At 33.1% G+C, this 16748-nt stretch overlaps 4 protein-coding genes across 4 annotated transcripts; 1 reads left to right on the top strand and 3 right to left on the bottom strand.

Annotated features, from left to right (window-relative positions):
- Positions 1-1447: 1447 nt before the first annotated feature.
- LOC106371733 lies at positions 1448-2841 on the bottom strand. Its single transcript, XM_048735918.1, has 2 exons — positions 2659-2841; positions 1448-1967 (listed from the first exon to the last, which is right to left on the bottom strand). Exons 1-2 carry the CDS (start codon positions 2734-2736, stop codon positions 1689-1691), a joined length of 357 nt encoding a protein of 118 aa, XP_048591875.1. The 5' UTR covers positions 2737-2841; the 3' UTR covers positions 1448-1688.
- A 2801-nt stretch (positions 2842-5642) lies between these two features.
- BNAA07G38570D lies at positions 5643-6288 on the top strand. The gene has a single exon (XM_048735913.1). It carries the CDS (start codon positions 5879-5881, stop codon positions 6077-6079), a length of 201 nt encoding a protein of 66 aa, XP_048591870.1. The 5' UTR covers positions 5643-5878; the 3' UTR covers positions 6080-6288.
- Positions 6289-7539: 1251 nt separating this feature from the next.
- Positions 7540-8249, bottom strand: LOC125576183 (basic blue protein-like). Its single transcript, XM_048735595.1, has 2 exons — positions 8060-8249; positions 7540-7760 (listed from the first exon to the last, which is right to left on the bottom strand). Exons 1-2 carry the CDS (start codon positions 8247-8249, stop codon positions 7540-7542), a joined length of 411 nt encoding a protein of 136 aa, XP_048591552.1.
- Positions 8250-9398: 1149 nt separating this feature from the next.
- Positions 9399-13566, bottom strand: LOC106406326 (lipoxygenase 2, chloroplastic-like). Its single transcript, XM_013846956.3, has 7 exons — positions 13187-13566; positions 12232-13026; positions 12043-12128; positions 11552-11662; positions 11123-11424; positions 10508-10774; positions 9399-10361 (listed from the first exon to the last, which is right to left on the bottom strand). The coding sequence occupies exons 1-7, from the start codon at positions 13539-13541 to the stop codon at positions 9602-9604; spliced, it is 2676 nt and encodes an 891-aa protein (XP_013702410.2). The 5' UTR covers positions 13542-13566; the 3' UTR covers positions 9399-9601.
- Between the last annotated feature and the right edge of the window lie 3182 nt (positions 13567-16748).

The raw sequence follows: 16748 nt of genomic DNA, 5'->3' as shown, positions 1-16748 counted from the left end.
ACCCATATAAGGATCACCTGGTCTCCCTCTCGCTAAACAAGTGTCCAAGTTTTTGTACTAACATCCCAGACAACAAATCATTCTTGTATGTCAACAAGTTTAATGTATAAATCCGACCTAATCTGTCCAACAAGTTTCATCATGTTCATGATACTTAAATTAGCTTTGTTCCAACAATATGCATAACACAACTTTGGCATATATGTAGACAAACTCATACAAACAGTTTCGTAAAGATAAATCAGACTCGTCGATATCATATCCATATACTCCATTTCTTTATATTATATTAAAAAGACAAATCTGCATTAATCTGAAAATTATACTTTATATTGTGTTTTCACATTCCATAAATTGATGAGAAGGAAATAGCACCGCCCAAATTAAAAAGACAAAATGGCTCTTATTGAGAAAATGATTTCGACTGTTCTTTTAACCTTAACCAACGAGAATTATATGCATTGCATCTACCACATTTAACAACACCTCATCATTGTTTTTCTCTCAATGATTGATTATTTCTATATCATTTTTTGAGAAAGAACAAAAACTTACAACCATTTTCTAAAGTTGTTTCTGCTTTGTATTCTTTTGAAAGATGAGTCATGTCATGACTCATGAGTACTTTGATTGATTTGCCAATCTAGCACCATGCCATGTCTATATTGCAATTCCCTCATTAGTTTGGTTATTTGCCCTTTGAGATGTCTTAAGAGACCAAACTATTATGGTCAATATATATAATTATTGAATATGTAAAAGGGGACCTTGTATAAACTCTTTTTATTAAGATTTTTCGGAAATGAATCTCTATTTAAAAAACTTTTTTCATGTTAGTAATATACACAACTACTTTTCAACTTTAGTCATCACTACATATAAACCTTCGGATATGCACTGCTTCTATTTCTAATATATCAGCTCCCTCAAAGTTGCATCTTTAGTTTATTTAGTGAACATAATTTTAGTAGATTTTCTCCAAAAAATAATAATAAGTTGATAAAATAAACTACAAAATACTACCTTAGGCACAAAGTTATTTATGGAACATGTAAACAAAAAGTATCTAGGAGATTACTGTTTGTAAACTAATTGTAGGCCAAATTCTATTTATGTATAAATATATATATTTATTCGCTACCAATTACTAGAACTATGTGTTCGCAGTTTTTTTTATAATTATCATATACTATCAATTCAGTTAGGTAAATCGTAAATTTTCGTTACTCCTTTCGTTTTTGAATAAGTGTCACTTTGACATTTTCTATACAGATTAAAGAAGTGATTGAAATGTATTTAAATTGTTGTTAATTACATCTATTTGACCAATACTATTTGAGATAAATAAAATTATTTATAAAATCAATAAAATTTACAATTAATTTTTAACTGAAAATAAACATAATTCACATTAGAATTCTAAAATGATATTTTTTGTAACAAAAAAAGTTAAAATAACATTTATTAACGAAACAGTGGGTGTATTTTAATTATTTGTTGTAAAAGAAACAAGCCACATGAACATCATATGCCTCTCTTTGTTTGCCAACCGATAGTTGAGGCGTAAAGCGAAGCAGTTTAAAATACAAAATTTATACGTAAGTTTAAGAACCCTACGTACTCCCATCTATATTGATTACATTAGAACAACCAAGAGAAATGCCATGGTATCATGTTCATCCATGAATCTACTTAGTGGCTCTAAGGGAATCTGATGGCTTAGCCGGAGCGTCCTGTAGAGCCGCAGCCTCAATACTCTTGGTACGTTGTAGCGAAAGAGACCGGTGCATTCGACATCGAAAAGAACCGGGGTGAGTGGTTGGTGAGCAAAGGCAGTTTGTCTTGGTGATGCTCGTTTGACGAGTCAGCCCACCCGAGCACACTTCGGGCGTGGAACTGCCATCGCCAGGAATCTCAATCTTCATGATCCTTTCGTCCTTTACCATTTGGTGAACCTTCTCCATTTTCTAGTTTTCATTAACAAGCAAGTAAAACTATTAAGTTGTAGTAATGATAGAAACAATTTACAAAAAGCAACATTTTTCTCAATGCGTTTTATCCGGGAAAAAGAAGTTAACACTTTTCCTTAATACGGGGTCCTAATTAAGTTACGAACCATGAGCTGAAAGAGAACTACTAGACAATTATTAAAGATAATGTGTGATACTAGCTATTCTTTGATGCACTACTATTTCTTCTTTGTTTAGGAAATAGGTTTTTGATTTTGATTTTGATTTTGTTTTGGTTTCTTATTTTTTTCTTATAGTAACCACTTCTACGTTTTATCATAAATAAAATTTAAGAGCTTGCTCATCCAAGCGAGAGTGAGCTTAAAGTGTTATCGAGTTTTAAAGGAGAAATATTTGGGCTTTGCTTTCGGCTTTGCAAAGAACAATGTTTCGACATGTTTAGTGTTTTACTTTTGGTTTGTTTCTATTTGAGTCAAAAGATATACAAATTCTATCAAGCTGTCCGGACTATAACATGAATTAAAGAAAGATCACGAGATTTTCTTGTTTGAACTTAGATGATATATACGCAGGATTGTAGAATGTTATTGATGCATTTGTGAACCAAGTAAGAACGGTGTGGCTCTATCCCAACCAGATCATTGAAGAAGTGGAAGCAAGAAAAAAAAAGGAAGGGTGATGGACATACCTCTTTGTCGATGATCAAAGTCGGTGCTGAAGCCGAAGCAACCCAGAATGTGTTAGTGAGCTTTTCCGAATTACTCATGTACCAAATATATATTCTCCTTTATTCCTTTGGGTCATCACGGGAGTGATGATGCACTATATCAAAGGCCAACTGTATCAGTTATCTTCCATAATAGGGGTGGGCGTTCGGATACCCGTTCGGGTTTGGGTCGGGTATTTCGGATTTTCGGGTATTTCGGTATAGAGGTGTAGAACCCGTTCGGGTATTTCTGTACTTCGGGTCGGGTTCGGGTATTTTAAGTTCGGTTTCGGTTATTTCGGATCGGGTTCGGATATTTAGATTTTGAAGAAAAAAAAATGAAAATTTTCATTTCTCAAATTTCTTGTATTTAAATATATAACTTTTCACTTAACTATTTTTTATTTTTAATAGATTGAATGGTTAATAGATTCGGACATAACATTTTCAAACTAAAAAGACATTAATTTGGTTATTGTTTTTAAATTTTGGATGTAACTTTTTGTTAATTGCTGAAATAAAAAGTTTGACATGCATTTTAAGCGAATAGCAAATCATCTTCTACGTAATTGTATGTATATCATATGAATTTAAAGTATGTGTAGTATCAATATAAATATTTTATATAAAATGAAAGATGTAAACTAGAAATATAAGGTTAATTATCATATGTTCGGTTATTTTCGGATATCCATTCGGGTTCGGATATTACCCGTTCGGGTTCGGATATCCAATCTCTCCTAATTCAATACCCGTTCGGATATTTTGCTACTTCGGTTCGGATTTCGATTCGGATTTTTCGGATCGGGTTCGGATGCCACTTCGGATTTCGGGTAAAATGCCCACCCCTATTCCATAATGTTTCAACCACTCTTATCCTAAAAGCCCATCATTGAGTGGTCCCTCATCTTTATTGTTTTTAGCGGTGCTTCTAAACCCGGATTGATTAAGACCAGGATGCGATAATTATTTGGATCGTCGTGGTGGAATGCAATTAGTTGATGAATGAAAAATCAATTTTTTTCATCAACTAATTGCTTTCCAATACTCTTTAGAAACACGATACCCTTTCAATAAAAAAAGCCTAAAAATCGTAAATCTAGTGATCCAAATGAACTATTAACCAAAAAAGAATTTATCAACCTTAATTTAATTAAATATTAAATTTGTAACATATTGTTTAGTCCTGGGTTTCGCAGGTCAGCCCGCTCCGCCCAGCGCGGATCGAATCATTTTTTGATTCAAAGACTAGATCCGCATAATTTGCAAACAGTATCCGCCTCGCTAAAACCCACGAGTAATATTAATTATATTAAAAATAATTATTTTAATAATAATAATACATTTAAATTAAAATTATATAGATATTTATGATATTTTATATGTTTTTACGATTTTTTTTAAAAAAAATTACGGATTGATGGTTATCCGCGACTCAAATTTGACTGACCCGCACCCATCCAGCTTAAACTAATCTCAACCAGTGCCCGCACCCGCAGTTCAAAATTTTCAAATTGTTCGATCCGCAATGGAGCGAAACTTGCGGACAGTAATTAAAATTCCCAGCTCTAATATTGTTGTTATTTCTTTTTTGCATATTTTCATTGTTACCGTTACTTTGACACTTGTTTACATTTATAAAGTTTTATAAAAAAGTAAGGATGAAAGTCATATTTTATAAGATAAAAGAATATTTGAAAACTATAACATTTAGGATATCTCATGTTGACCCTTAATCTATCTTGTACTATTATTTCTGAAATAATTTCTTACTTATGAACTCTTACGTTAAAATTAAAATGGTTAAAATCATTATAACACTTAATAAATTAATATATTTATTTATCATATTAGTTAATCAATTATCAGTTAATATAACATATACTATATTATTAATTGAAAAGAATATTTTTCAATTATAAAAGGTACAAACTAAAAACATAAAGATGTATACTTAAATAGTAATCAAGTAAAAAATGAATTTTGTATTATCAAAAATAAAATATTTTGTGATTTTAAAAATTATTTATAATTAAAGAATGTAGTGTATAAAATATTTATAGTACATGAGAATTACCAAAAATATTTAACCTTATAACAAGCATATATATATATATATAGTTTGATAAAATATTATTATATATAAATACTTTGAACTAATAATTCATGTATTTATTAATGGTCGCATATGCAGGAGAAACACATAGTTAATTATTATTGTCGTATAATACTAATTGATGTTTTAACCAAAATATATTTTAGTATAATTTAATTGATATTTACCTTTTCAGTACACATAATTTTTATCTTTTGTAATTAGTTATATTCTAGAGCTTTTTTTTCATTAGATGATTTTTTTTACAGTTCGGTAATAAATTATGGCAAACACATAAAAAACTTTACCCAATTTTCTGAGATCTTAATTTATATACAAAATCCCTGAACACCATTCAAGATATTTTTTTAAAGAAAAAGAGTACAATGTTTTTGAAATTCAATGTTTCTCTTATTTTAAAACTCACAACCATATAAACACACCAAATTATACAATAGTGTAGTCTCAAGCAATTGAGTACAAACTTCTTGGACGTCAAAAACAAGCCACAAATGAATGGTATGGTCAAAGAGTGGAAACGAAAAAAAAAGGAACGAGATGTGTAAGTTTCTTATATTAATGTAATTCCAAATATATTAATGTAAATTCCAAATATATTAATGTAATGCCAAAAAAGTTAACACGAGCCTAATGCGTTTACAGAAAACGATTAACGCCTGGTCAAAGGAAATGTTCTGAAAAGGATATATCCACTAGAAGCTTTCTAGTTGACCAACGGTCCACATGGCAGCCTTTTGGTCTCTCAACCGTTCAAAAACCGACTCTTCTCTCAGTCTTGTATAAAAAATGTCAAAGTTTGTAGAAATATCGTCACAAGCGTTTCAGCGTTTCTAACACGTAACCACATTTCGCAGAAAACACCGTCCTTGTCGCATTCCTCACGTTTGTTTATAAAACAGAGATAAGATCAAGAGCGAGTAAGTCGTCTCTTTGTATAATATTTATTTCTCAAACCAATTTGGTGTTGCTCACCAACCTGATTTTATCTTCTACTTTCACACACAACTCGTGTCGTGTCTTCTGGAACAGAGTTGGTTGTATAAAGGGTTTTCTTTGTGTGTCTTAAGGTTTTTTTGTGTGGTGGAAATGGAGAACAAGACCAATAATGGAAACGAGGATGGTCCAAAACATAGCCAAGTGGTGAAGATAAAGAGAGAGTTTGAGAAGATAAGCCAGCCATCGCTGAAGCAACCGGAGATGAGAAGGGTCCTCTCCGAGATCACCAGGCGTCAACGTTCACGTTCACCTCTCGGCTTAGGAGAGAGATCTATTTCCGTTGGACACTGATGCTAGAAGACGAAGAAGAAGAGGAGCAGGTTCTTAATAGTTGCAGACTTTGTTGTATATGTGTCCATGTATGTAAATAACTCTGTGTTTGAATATGATGATGAATCTCCCTTCGTTCAGAGTAAACCCTTTTTGTACTTCTCTTTTGATGTACCTTACTCATGTACTTGTGTTTGCTAACTGATAATTTCGTATTACTTTAACCTAAATCTTGATTAAACCCCCAAACTCAGCAACCAAGAGGGTGTAGCAAATGGTTCGTGTAAGTGTTAGAACACGTCATGCAGGCTGGATCGATAAGTTTCTTTTATGTAGACGCCTTACATGCCAAGAATATCTAGATTTTATAAAGACCTTAAAGATTAGTCTTACTCTAGGTCCAGGATCATCCCGACAATAATTTTAAAAATAAAAACAAAAAGCACAAGAGAGAGAGATTGATCTAAACATAGGACAAACAAAAGCAAGAGCTTCCTCAAACAAAACAGTAACTCTATTTAAGACACCAACCATGTTATGATGTGTGACTATGAATCTTGATTTACATGACATGTATGTGAGATACTGTCACTTTAACTGAAGAAAACTCCTTGAGACAAAAGAATGATAAAAATATTTATTCATTTGACTTGCCAGAGAAGAGAACGTATAGAGCTTATACGTTATCTTGTGTCTAAAGATGATCCAATTTGAAGCATAATCATCCAATGTCGCTTTAACTCCTTTCCAGATCTGATCCTCTTTTTGGCTATCAAGCCACAGTGAATACTGCTTCGGACTCAGTCTGTTCTTCTGCATCGGTGACTCAAGCTCGTCCGGGCCTCTCGTGTAGAGATGATGCAGGACGATGCTCGGCGGTAGATCCTGGATGAGAGGAGACGATCCCATTTCAGATGTTTCCAAGAAAATCAACGGCCTAAATGCTCTAAGAGCTCTGTACGGTGCACCCAGTTGCTCCACTGGGAACAGATTCTGCCCCACCGCGAGCTTCATCGCCTCGGATCTCAACCTCTCCCCGATCTCGTTGACGAACTCGATCTCCTCGTCGACGGCGTCGATCCCGAAGAGATCGTACTCCTTACACATCGCCAAGATCTCGAAATGGAAACTTCATCTGCATAAGTGTACCTAGTTCAGTGGTAATCATAGTTATACATACAAGCCTCTTTCCAGGTTTCTTAATCCTCGTTCAGTTGGACTAAAGCTTATAAGTAATTTTACTTGGAGTCTGCAGAATGCTACTACGGTCTTCTTCTGTGAGATGATGATAGATATTATCAAGCATTCATTTCTTGCCAAGTTCAATGGCATCAGAGGCAAATATGTACAAAGAGACCTCATGGATCATTTTAGCAAAATACAAAAGCTATCACAGGACAATACTACAAGTGATAATAAAAAGCTGTATAGTTCGTTCATTAGAATATGATTTAGAGGGATTGTTAAGAAGATTTGAGTGATTAGTCCTTATTATCTGGGGCCAAAGCGTTGATTGCCAACTTCATACCACCCCAACAGTCACCAGGAGTAGCTGTTCCGATGAAATAGTTGCCACCGTAAGCAAGTTGGATCATATCCTCGCCGGTATTATACTCTATATATCCCTCGTTTGGTATGCACGTTTCGTAACCCGTTTGGTTTACAACCAACATGTTGTCTAATTGATAGTCGTACCGGAATACTGCAATCCAACATTACACTATATATATATACAAATTGGTAGCTATAGATTTTACTTTATTCTACAAGATTTTCAATCAACATCTAATCATCTAAATTTAAATATTGGATCAAGACATGTAGTCTAAAACGTTAGTGTTATGTTTAACAAAAGTATTAGACTATTAGTGCCTTCGCAGATTTAAATATGATAATGCACATATTTGCGAATATTTATGGGTAAATTGTTAATAACCTTTTCACGAACAATTTTATTGAGAAATTAAACTATAGACTAAACTGATGTACGTTAGTTTGTACCGAGAATATCCCCAGCGTAAAAAGTTTTGTTGCTTGCCCAAGTATCTGCAGGAATACTCAGGTCCCACCCAAATTCATTTCCGACAATATAGGTGGTAGGACTTCTATAATGGGTCAAACCGCCAGGGAGAAAGAACGAAATAACTGTTAGTATTGTAGTTATCGCAGCCTTAGCTGATGATCGAGCCATCGTTAATACTTATACATAGGATGATGATGGTTTTGGCTTAGCCCTTTGTGTTTTTATATATATAGACTGTTCTCGTACCAGGGACTTATAAAGTTCATTTAATTTTGAAAAATTTTCTTTCTATGAAAGGGAGACATATGTATAAGTGAATCTGTGATTGTTGAAGAGACATAAATATGGAACGATACAGTTAAATTTGATAGGTTTTGTAGATGCAGTATTATCATTGGCATTGAAGGATGTTTATGAATAATAAGAAATAATAAATATTTTCTTAGTTATTATTTATTATTTCTTTTTTACTAAATATTAAACCATTTATATTTAAAGTTTAAAACATCAGTCTTTAAAAAAAAATCAATAACATCAACTTTTAACTTTGTAGTGAGTATTATATATAATCATATTTATCATATATTATTTTCTTTGGATATATTTTTAATAATATAATATTGCCAATCAATAAAATGTTTAAACTTAATTACGTATAATTGTGGGAAATAGCATTATGTATCACGAATCTTCTTTCAAATAATACACAAAATTAACATGTTTACAAACACTAGATATTCCACCTTTTTAATAATTTTATCATTAATTTGATACAAATTTAAAAAATTCTATAATAATTTAAGAATAGTAGGAAAACTTCGGAAAGATAATTAAAAATGTGTAGAAACGAATAAATAAAATGAAATAACTATATGAATAAAAATGATTACGTATGAAAATGAATCGATAGTATAGATTTATGGGTTTGCGAGATTGTTTGTTATGTTTGGTTGCATGTGGATGGTATTAAGAGTTCTCACGGATATTTTATACCCATGTCTCCTTTTATGATGTAGGTGAATAAAAACTATTGGAATTAAAAGGTATTTTAAAAATGAAATATTGTCCGAGAGTTTTATAAAACATTGTTATTATAGCCTACCAAATTTACAATGTCTAATATCAAATTTCATTAATAAAATTTCAGTATTTCCTTATGTTTTTTTTTTGAAAAATTGATTCCTTTAAAAACAAAGAATTTTGAACAGTTTTCTAAAACTTTCCAGGTTGTTTTAATAGCCTTACTTTACTAGACTTGAATACAATCTTCACTAGGTCAGGCCACTCGGTGAGGTCATTGCCCTACATCCAACAGTATTTGGTCCAATAAACATAAAATTACCACACAATAAGTCTTCTCAGAAGAAATGACAACATATCCTTCACCGCTCCCAGCACAAACAAGGTACCCTTGAGCACGGTGAGATTCATTATTTAAAACGAAAGCAAGAAACATAGATGATAACTTTGAAGAAACATAGATGATAACTTTTAATGCATTTGATCAAAATGCACTTAGATCAAATAGACACACTGTAGGGAACACCCATCCCGGTAACGCCTGGTCCAGAGATAGGCTTCAAAAGCTCGTACTTAACAACACCTGCTCCAGCTCGATTCTTTAGAGAAACATTCAGGTTCCTCTCATCTATCACTCCTTCTAGGTATTGGAGCTTGCCTTTGAAACGTTCATATGCAGCATAGATGACAGGTTCGTGGACCCAAGATGCTTCTGGGTTTTCTCCTAGGTACTCTTCATCTGGTGAATGTGCAGATAGAAGATCCAAAGTAAACATCACTGTGGTCGCCTGCTTCTTCGAGGGGAATGTCTTAAGCATGGTCTTCTCTGGCTCCTCATAGAACTCTTTTAGCTCGTCCTCTGTCGGTTCTTCCACTGGCATTTTTTTCCTTGATGTGGTTGGTCGGTTAGGAAAGTATCCACCATACCCATACTGTCCAAAGTTTACAGCTGCATGGTGACCTGAAGCCACCCATGCAATCGTAGTCACCACGCCAATCAAGTCATCTTGGGTTTTGAGATCAGGCCACCATGGTTCATTTTTCTTGTCTCCATGTCCTATGTTCTTCACTTCATTCCACCATTCTTTGAGTTCCTCATCCGACCTGACCTGTTCCGCATCTGGATAATAGTGCTTCACATAGTCTGTTACCCATTCCTTAAGTGCATCCCACAGCATTAGACCGTCATTCGCAAATGGGTAATCTGGTATTGTCAGGCGTACCCCATGTTCCGCTGTCTCATCTTCCACAGCCAGCCCCCTTTGATAGCACAATTTTTTAATGTAAAAAGGTGTTGGCATAATTAGTATAGATTAATACTTTCTTTTGTTTTTGTTTTTGTTTTTATTCCTGCTGGCCGAGACCCAACCCCTAAATCCTTGATATAAACTTAGGGAATTACGTACCTGCTGATGAGGTCTGCAGGTAAGCCTTCCCTGTCGAACCTCCAGAGTTTATCATAGACATCTGAACTTAGCTCTAATGAATACTTGCCGGGCCAGAAACAAGACTCAATGATTCCACCTGCGTTGACGAGACTTTGGCGTGCACGAGCATTGATCTCCATGGTGTAGCGGAAGTGGGGATGTAAGAGCCTATAGATAGGATGCATCGCACTTAGTTGTCTGTTTGCCGCTATAATGTATGGCTCCATACTGCAGTGAGTCCTCAACATGTACAATTTTCACAGCGATAACACATTACGTGTATTCATGCCTATACAATTAAAAATTTAAAACTAAATACTGTTGTCAACAAAATAACCATATAACCTCTCTCCTTATACAAATATATGATTTCTAGCTTTTTATCCTGTATACAAAAGTGATGTTTTATGATATAATTAATGTATTTATCCGTAAAACTAAAATTATGAGTGGTAAAACTTTGTTGATAAAATCAAAAAGTAATGATTAAAAGAATGTATTTATTGTTTTTTTTTTAAATGTGTGAGAAACCTTAAACATATTACATTTGTATACGAAGAGAGTATATAAGTGAAGATCTAGTTTGTTAAATACCAGTGGGAAATTAGCTGGTGATAACCAGCGTCATGAGAAATAACGTGAGTCTTAGCAAGAGTCCATAGCCAGCAGGAGGTAGCATCATATCCTGGCGTGAATACGTGCCTCCATTGGGGCCTGGTTTTATCTTGGGGACGAGTCAACTCAATGGCAACAGGTCTCAATGTGCTATCATCGTTGAGGAAGAATAGTGTTCGAGAAGCATATAAGGTGCTATCATCCAACTCTCTCACTTTGTTCACATACGGTAGAAGCAAATCATGATAGTCCAACATGAACAATCTCTTGTTCTCCAGAGCCTTGCATGCACACATCCATTGATATTTATTCATTATGGAAATAAATACTCTATATGGATGGGATGGATATATATATATATATATGTATGCCTTTTCTTTAAAACATGTGGATATTAGTTAATGTTACCTCATCAAATGACATAACTCCTTTGATTTCTCTTTCCACAATCTCACTAGTAATGAGTGAGTTGGGATCACCATAAACCGCAGGGTCTAGTTTGCTTTTCAAGGGCCACTCCTACAACAACAATGTGATCTTAACTAGCTCAGTTTTCCACCAACACCATGTACGTATGTATCTTGCTTTATTGGAACAATCAAAAGAAAAAACTACTGGTTAAAGCTTAGTATATAGCCAGGGCCGGGCCTGACATATATAGGCCCATAAGCAACTAAAATTTATTTGGCCCTACAATAATTCTTTTTTAAAAAAATCATTGCAAAATTACTGTATATGGGTTTCGAACCCGGCATCCTACGTTAGGTGGCAAGAAAATTTTGCCATCTGAACTATCAAACATTTAGTTTAATTGGCCCCTGATTTATTTTTGACACTATCGGCCTTCAAACCAATGCTTGATGAGCTTGTGCTCAGGCCCGGCCCTGTATATAGCTTACTCGAACTAGCTGAATGCAATAGGGATTAAGGCCTGCAAGTGTCTGGCGAGCAAACTCGTTGTCTCGAATCCATGAAAATCTATCCTCTGAATCAAAGTGAATGATGCAGTTAAGTGAGATTAATTGTAGCTAGCTTTATACAGAATTAGATATAAATATATAATGGAGGATTAAAAAAGAGATTGGTACTGTCAAGGAGAATAGGGGATTCAAAGAGGAGAATATCCTCAGCTTTAGCAGCAATAGCTTTGAAAATTCTGGGGATCAAAGAAAAAAGGCCAGTATCCTTGGGAATCTCGATGCCTTCTTCAAAGAGATTTTCTATGGACTTGAAGTGTGGGAAGGGCATGTTTGGATCCAACAGAAAAGCTTCGAACTGTTGCAACGCAGCAGGAAGAGCTGCCAAGGCTGCCGTGCCCGTGAATGCATCACCCTTGACTTTGCTGAACTCCTCGTCTCTGGGGACATAGAAATCTTTTTGGCGTGTCTCCGTGGAGGGGTCTATGACGCAGGGTTTGCGACCAGTCTTGCACCGCCTTGGGTATGGGTGAGAGAGGCCGCCAAGAACGGGACGTGCAAGTTCTGGATCTTCGTCAGGATTACCCACATCGTTGTACACGTCATAATCGTAAACCCGCTCGAACTTTTTAAATTCATGATCTCCCTCACTCTCCTCTTTTCGCAGCTGTTTAAGAGGCTCAGGAGTTTTGAGAGGCAAGTAGGACTTGTTGGAGAAGAATGTCCGCTTGGTTGGGTCATCGGACTTGGGGGCCACCCACGAGTTAAATGTAAAGGTAACGGGGCCGTCGGGTACCTCAAGCTTCATTTCCTTGAGGAATATCTCTTTACTCTCAAGGTTTACAACTCTGATGGCACCAACCACTCCAAAGTCTTCGGGCATGTCGAACACACACTGTAGGTACTGATCATCATGTCCATCACGTTGTGCGTAATCCTCCACTGGATCCTTCTCCATTGGCGTCCCTGACATATGTGTTAAGTACTTGGTTAAGTATCATTCCATTAATCACTAATGATGCACTAGCCTACTTTTTTACGTCACATTATAAATTTATATACTCAAAATGCGATAGCTTCTTATATAAAAATAATAATAATACGTTTGCCTGATAATTGTACTCACGGGGGTCAGTCTCGGCGCTAATAAGCTCGACGAGCAGTGATTCTCCGACGGAAGGTAACAAGCCTTCTTGGGCCATTATAGTTCCCTTCTTTTTTTTTTCTTGGGACAACACCGTTATAGTTCCCTTTACTTTGATTTTCTTAACTTCTTCTTTCACTATTTTACCTTTCCCATTAATATCAAACTTTGAGGCAGTGACCGTACATCGTCCTTTGAGGTCTGGACGAGGACACAGCTTGTAATGATGTCCTGCCGAGAGGGAGTTGATGAGTGCTGATGGTTTAGTGAACTGAGAGCTGAGACTGTTTGCTATGCTTAAGGTCTGGAGACTGGACGACGCCTCTCTACAAAACATCTTTTTATCTGTTTTCTTTTATGTTGCTTACTCTCTTGTGCATCCCCTCTACATCTATTTATACAAGTTTATAAAATATTAAATATTTTTCTTATTTCTAAAATTAGAAAAAAGTTCTCTACTTACCGAGTCCACGAGTTTGCATGTTACTTTGTTGATATAGATGGGGTGAGTACTAACTATGAGTGACTGCATAGCCTTTCTAGCATAAAATTTTAGAGTAAAATTAATTTTCAACTGAGTTGCGCTGATACAGAATCAATCACAATAAAAAAAATATAGTTTCATGTAGAGTTACCTTTTTATTTATGTCTTTTGTGAATTTTCAACTTAAAAAGTTTCTTTTTGAGCAACACTTAAAAGTTTTCTTCCGTTCTTATGGAGTAAACTTTTACTCCAGCTTTATTTTTCTCTCTCATTTCTTTTCTTACTAATTTACTCTAATTTTTATTCCTTCCAATTACTCTATTTTTGGTCAGTCACACCCTATATAAATAGGTGTGCTTTTTGAGTAACTTACATAAGAACTAAATAACATTTATTATATTTCTGATGATAAAATAATTTATGTATTTTCTTTATCATTTTTTCTAATTTAATTTGATTAAAATTGTAATATAAGTCATTTTAAAAATCAATTTTTTTTGTGACTCAGCTTTAACTATTTAATATTTTTGTAGCTATAGAATATCTATGAAAGATCCGTACAATCTCAAAAGTGAAATACAACACATAAATGAACTTTCTCTCTAAATATTCAAATAAAACCCAAAACATGACCCCTTATCTCTGTGGACACATTTGTTTAGTGTCTTTAAATATTTACAATATAATTAGATCAATATAATTGCTTAATATTTTACTCTCTTTTTTTTATAAGTCTTAAATCGTTTTGTTATTTATATGTATGAAACTTAACAAAAGATTGCGTTAAATATCAATATTCTTTTCTTTTAAGTAGATATATCATTTAAAGTAAAATAATTCATATTGCTTCAGTTATTCATTTTTGGTATTGAATTTCATTTGTTTTTCTAAATTGTACCATATTTTATTTAGTTACTACATATATTTAAATCAAATTAATTTTTTAATTGAATTTATTTTGATTCATACTCTTAGAATAATAATATATTTGAAAAAGTTAAATATAATTTAAAATATTTTGTTTTGGGATAAAATTATAGGAGAAAAATTAGAAGTGTTGATTACTCCGGAGTTGCATAAACTAATCAAACTAGTAATTTCAAAAGACATCAATCAATTAGAGTGTCAAAGATATACCAATAACTACCAAATTAACAGTTTTATTCTATCAGTTTAGTAATATACATGGTTCACATCAAGTGCCAACCATAACTTTAATATTTGATCCCATATTTTTAAAATTATGTATTTGGTATTAAGTCAATTTAACACAAAATTTTTTTATGATATCATATGATTAAGGTATATTAGTTTAATAAATTCCCTTTTTCTAATTATTTGATCAAAATACATTCATAGTAAAATTATTCTTAGTTCAAGTATTTTAATATACATTAAAATCATCTTATAAATAATATTGATTAGAAAAAATAGAGTTGTTAATTAAAAATACTTTAATAATTTATTATCAAATATTAACTATTAAAATTCCAATTATTTGAAATAAAAATAACAAATTATATGTTTATCATCTATAATTTATTATGTTTTAAAATATAATATTTATAAAATAAACTTAATTGCTAAATATATTTGAATTCATTAATACTACTAATATATTTAGATTTTTAAAAATCAAAGCAAGTGAGACTTGTAAAAGCAAACATCTAAAATACTATTATAATAATTTTGAGATATTTTATTTTTGAGATATTTTCTAGGTTTTATTTCCATAATTAGAATAAATGTTATTAAATAAAAATAAAATTTAATAATAGTAATCGATTATTATTATTATTTTAATTCATTAAGTATATATATACATGTAGCTACACTCGTGAAAGTTAACGTGAGAGTGATACGTAAAATTTTTACTTTTTACACAATATTATTAAGATAGATGAATATATATGCAGTGATTAATTGGAATTTTTCCATTTGGTCGATTGGTTTTATGTTGATTTAATTAACTAGCAAAAATAAGTCATACTAAAAGTTAAAGTTTATGAAAGTATGTGCACTAAAAACGGAATATTTAATTTTTTATGTTTTAAATTTGATGGAAAGAGATATCCTGGTCTATAATAAAAAGTAGTTAAGGATCTAGTGGAGCAATTAAGGATGAAGAAGGTGTTGTCGTAAACATACCGGAAAAGATTTAGTACGACGATATACTTGAACAAACTGTTCAACGATATATTTGTGTTTCTCTGGTTATATTACTAATCAGGTGATTAAAATCATAACTTGTAGTGAAATGTGGGATCAGTAAGAAAAAATACATATGTTGAAGTCGTTTTTGAACAAGTTGTATTTGTAGTGGAGGTTGTACGAACTGACAATGTATAATCTGGTGATCTTATCGCATATGTTAAAACTTCAATTAAATCATCCGCGATCTGTAAAAGTGGATGTGAAAGTGAGGACAAAGAGAAAGCCATGATCCTAATGTCTTCTTACCTTCTCAATGGTGTTCAGTAAGTTTAATATTTCTTTTATACTACTCAATCATAAGAACAAATCTATCATATACGTATCAAGATATGTCAACCCAATCCACGATTTTTAAAGCAAATAGAATAATGCAAGTGGTCTTTTACGCTAAGTAATTAAGTTTGGTTTAAAATACTAATGGTTAGAAGTGATTAAGAAAGCAGTGATCTCAATTCCAATCAAGAAACTCAGCAAATAACAAGTGTTAATCAAAGTTTAAAAGGTTAACTCATGGAATTGGTAACCAATTAAGGATGATAGATTTCAAAATTTGGATGCTAATCATAATCAATTATCATGCTTCTTCATCCTAGGATCACAAGTATAAACAAATTTACTCTTGTGATAATAACTCCTATGGTAATCATGCATTCAATATCAACTCTTATTGGCTAACGACACTTAACCATGCATTGGAAACAAGTCATAGTAGTCATAATACATCTCTAGTATGCAAAACATCAACTTTGTTGGCTAAACATGCAAAACACAATATGAGATTCAGTCAAACATTTCATAGAACACCTCTCAGACATGAAATCACCTTAAACATAGGTTAAAAGTAAC

Source organism: Brassica napus, chromosome A7 (assembly GCF_020379485.1).
Source record: "Brassica napus cultivar Da-Ae chromosome A7, Da-Ae, whole genome shotgun sequence".
In the NCBI taxonomy this organism is placed as follows: domain Eukaryota; kingdom Viridiplantae; phylum Streptophyta; class Magnoliopsida; order Brassicales; family Brassicaceae; genus Brassica; species Brassica napus.
Note: the sequence above shows the minus strand (reverse complement) of the source record. Positions and strands in the feature narration are given on the sequence as shown.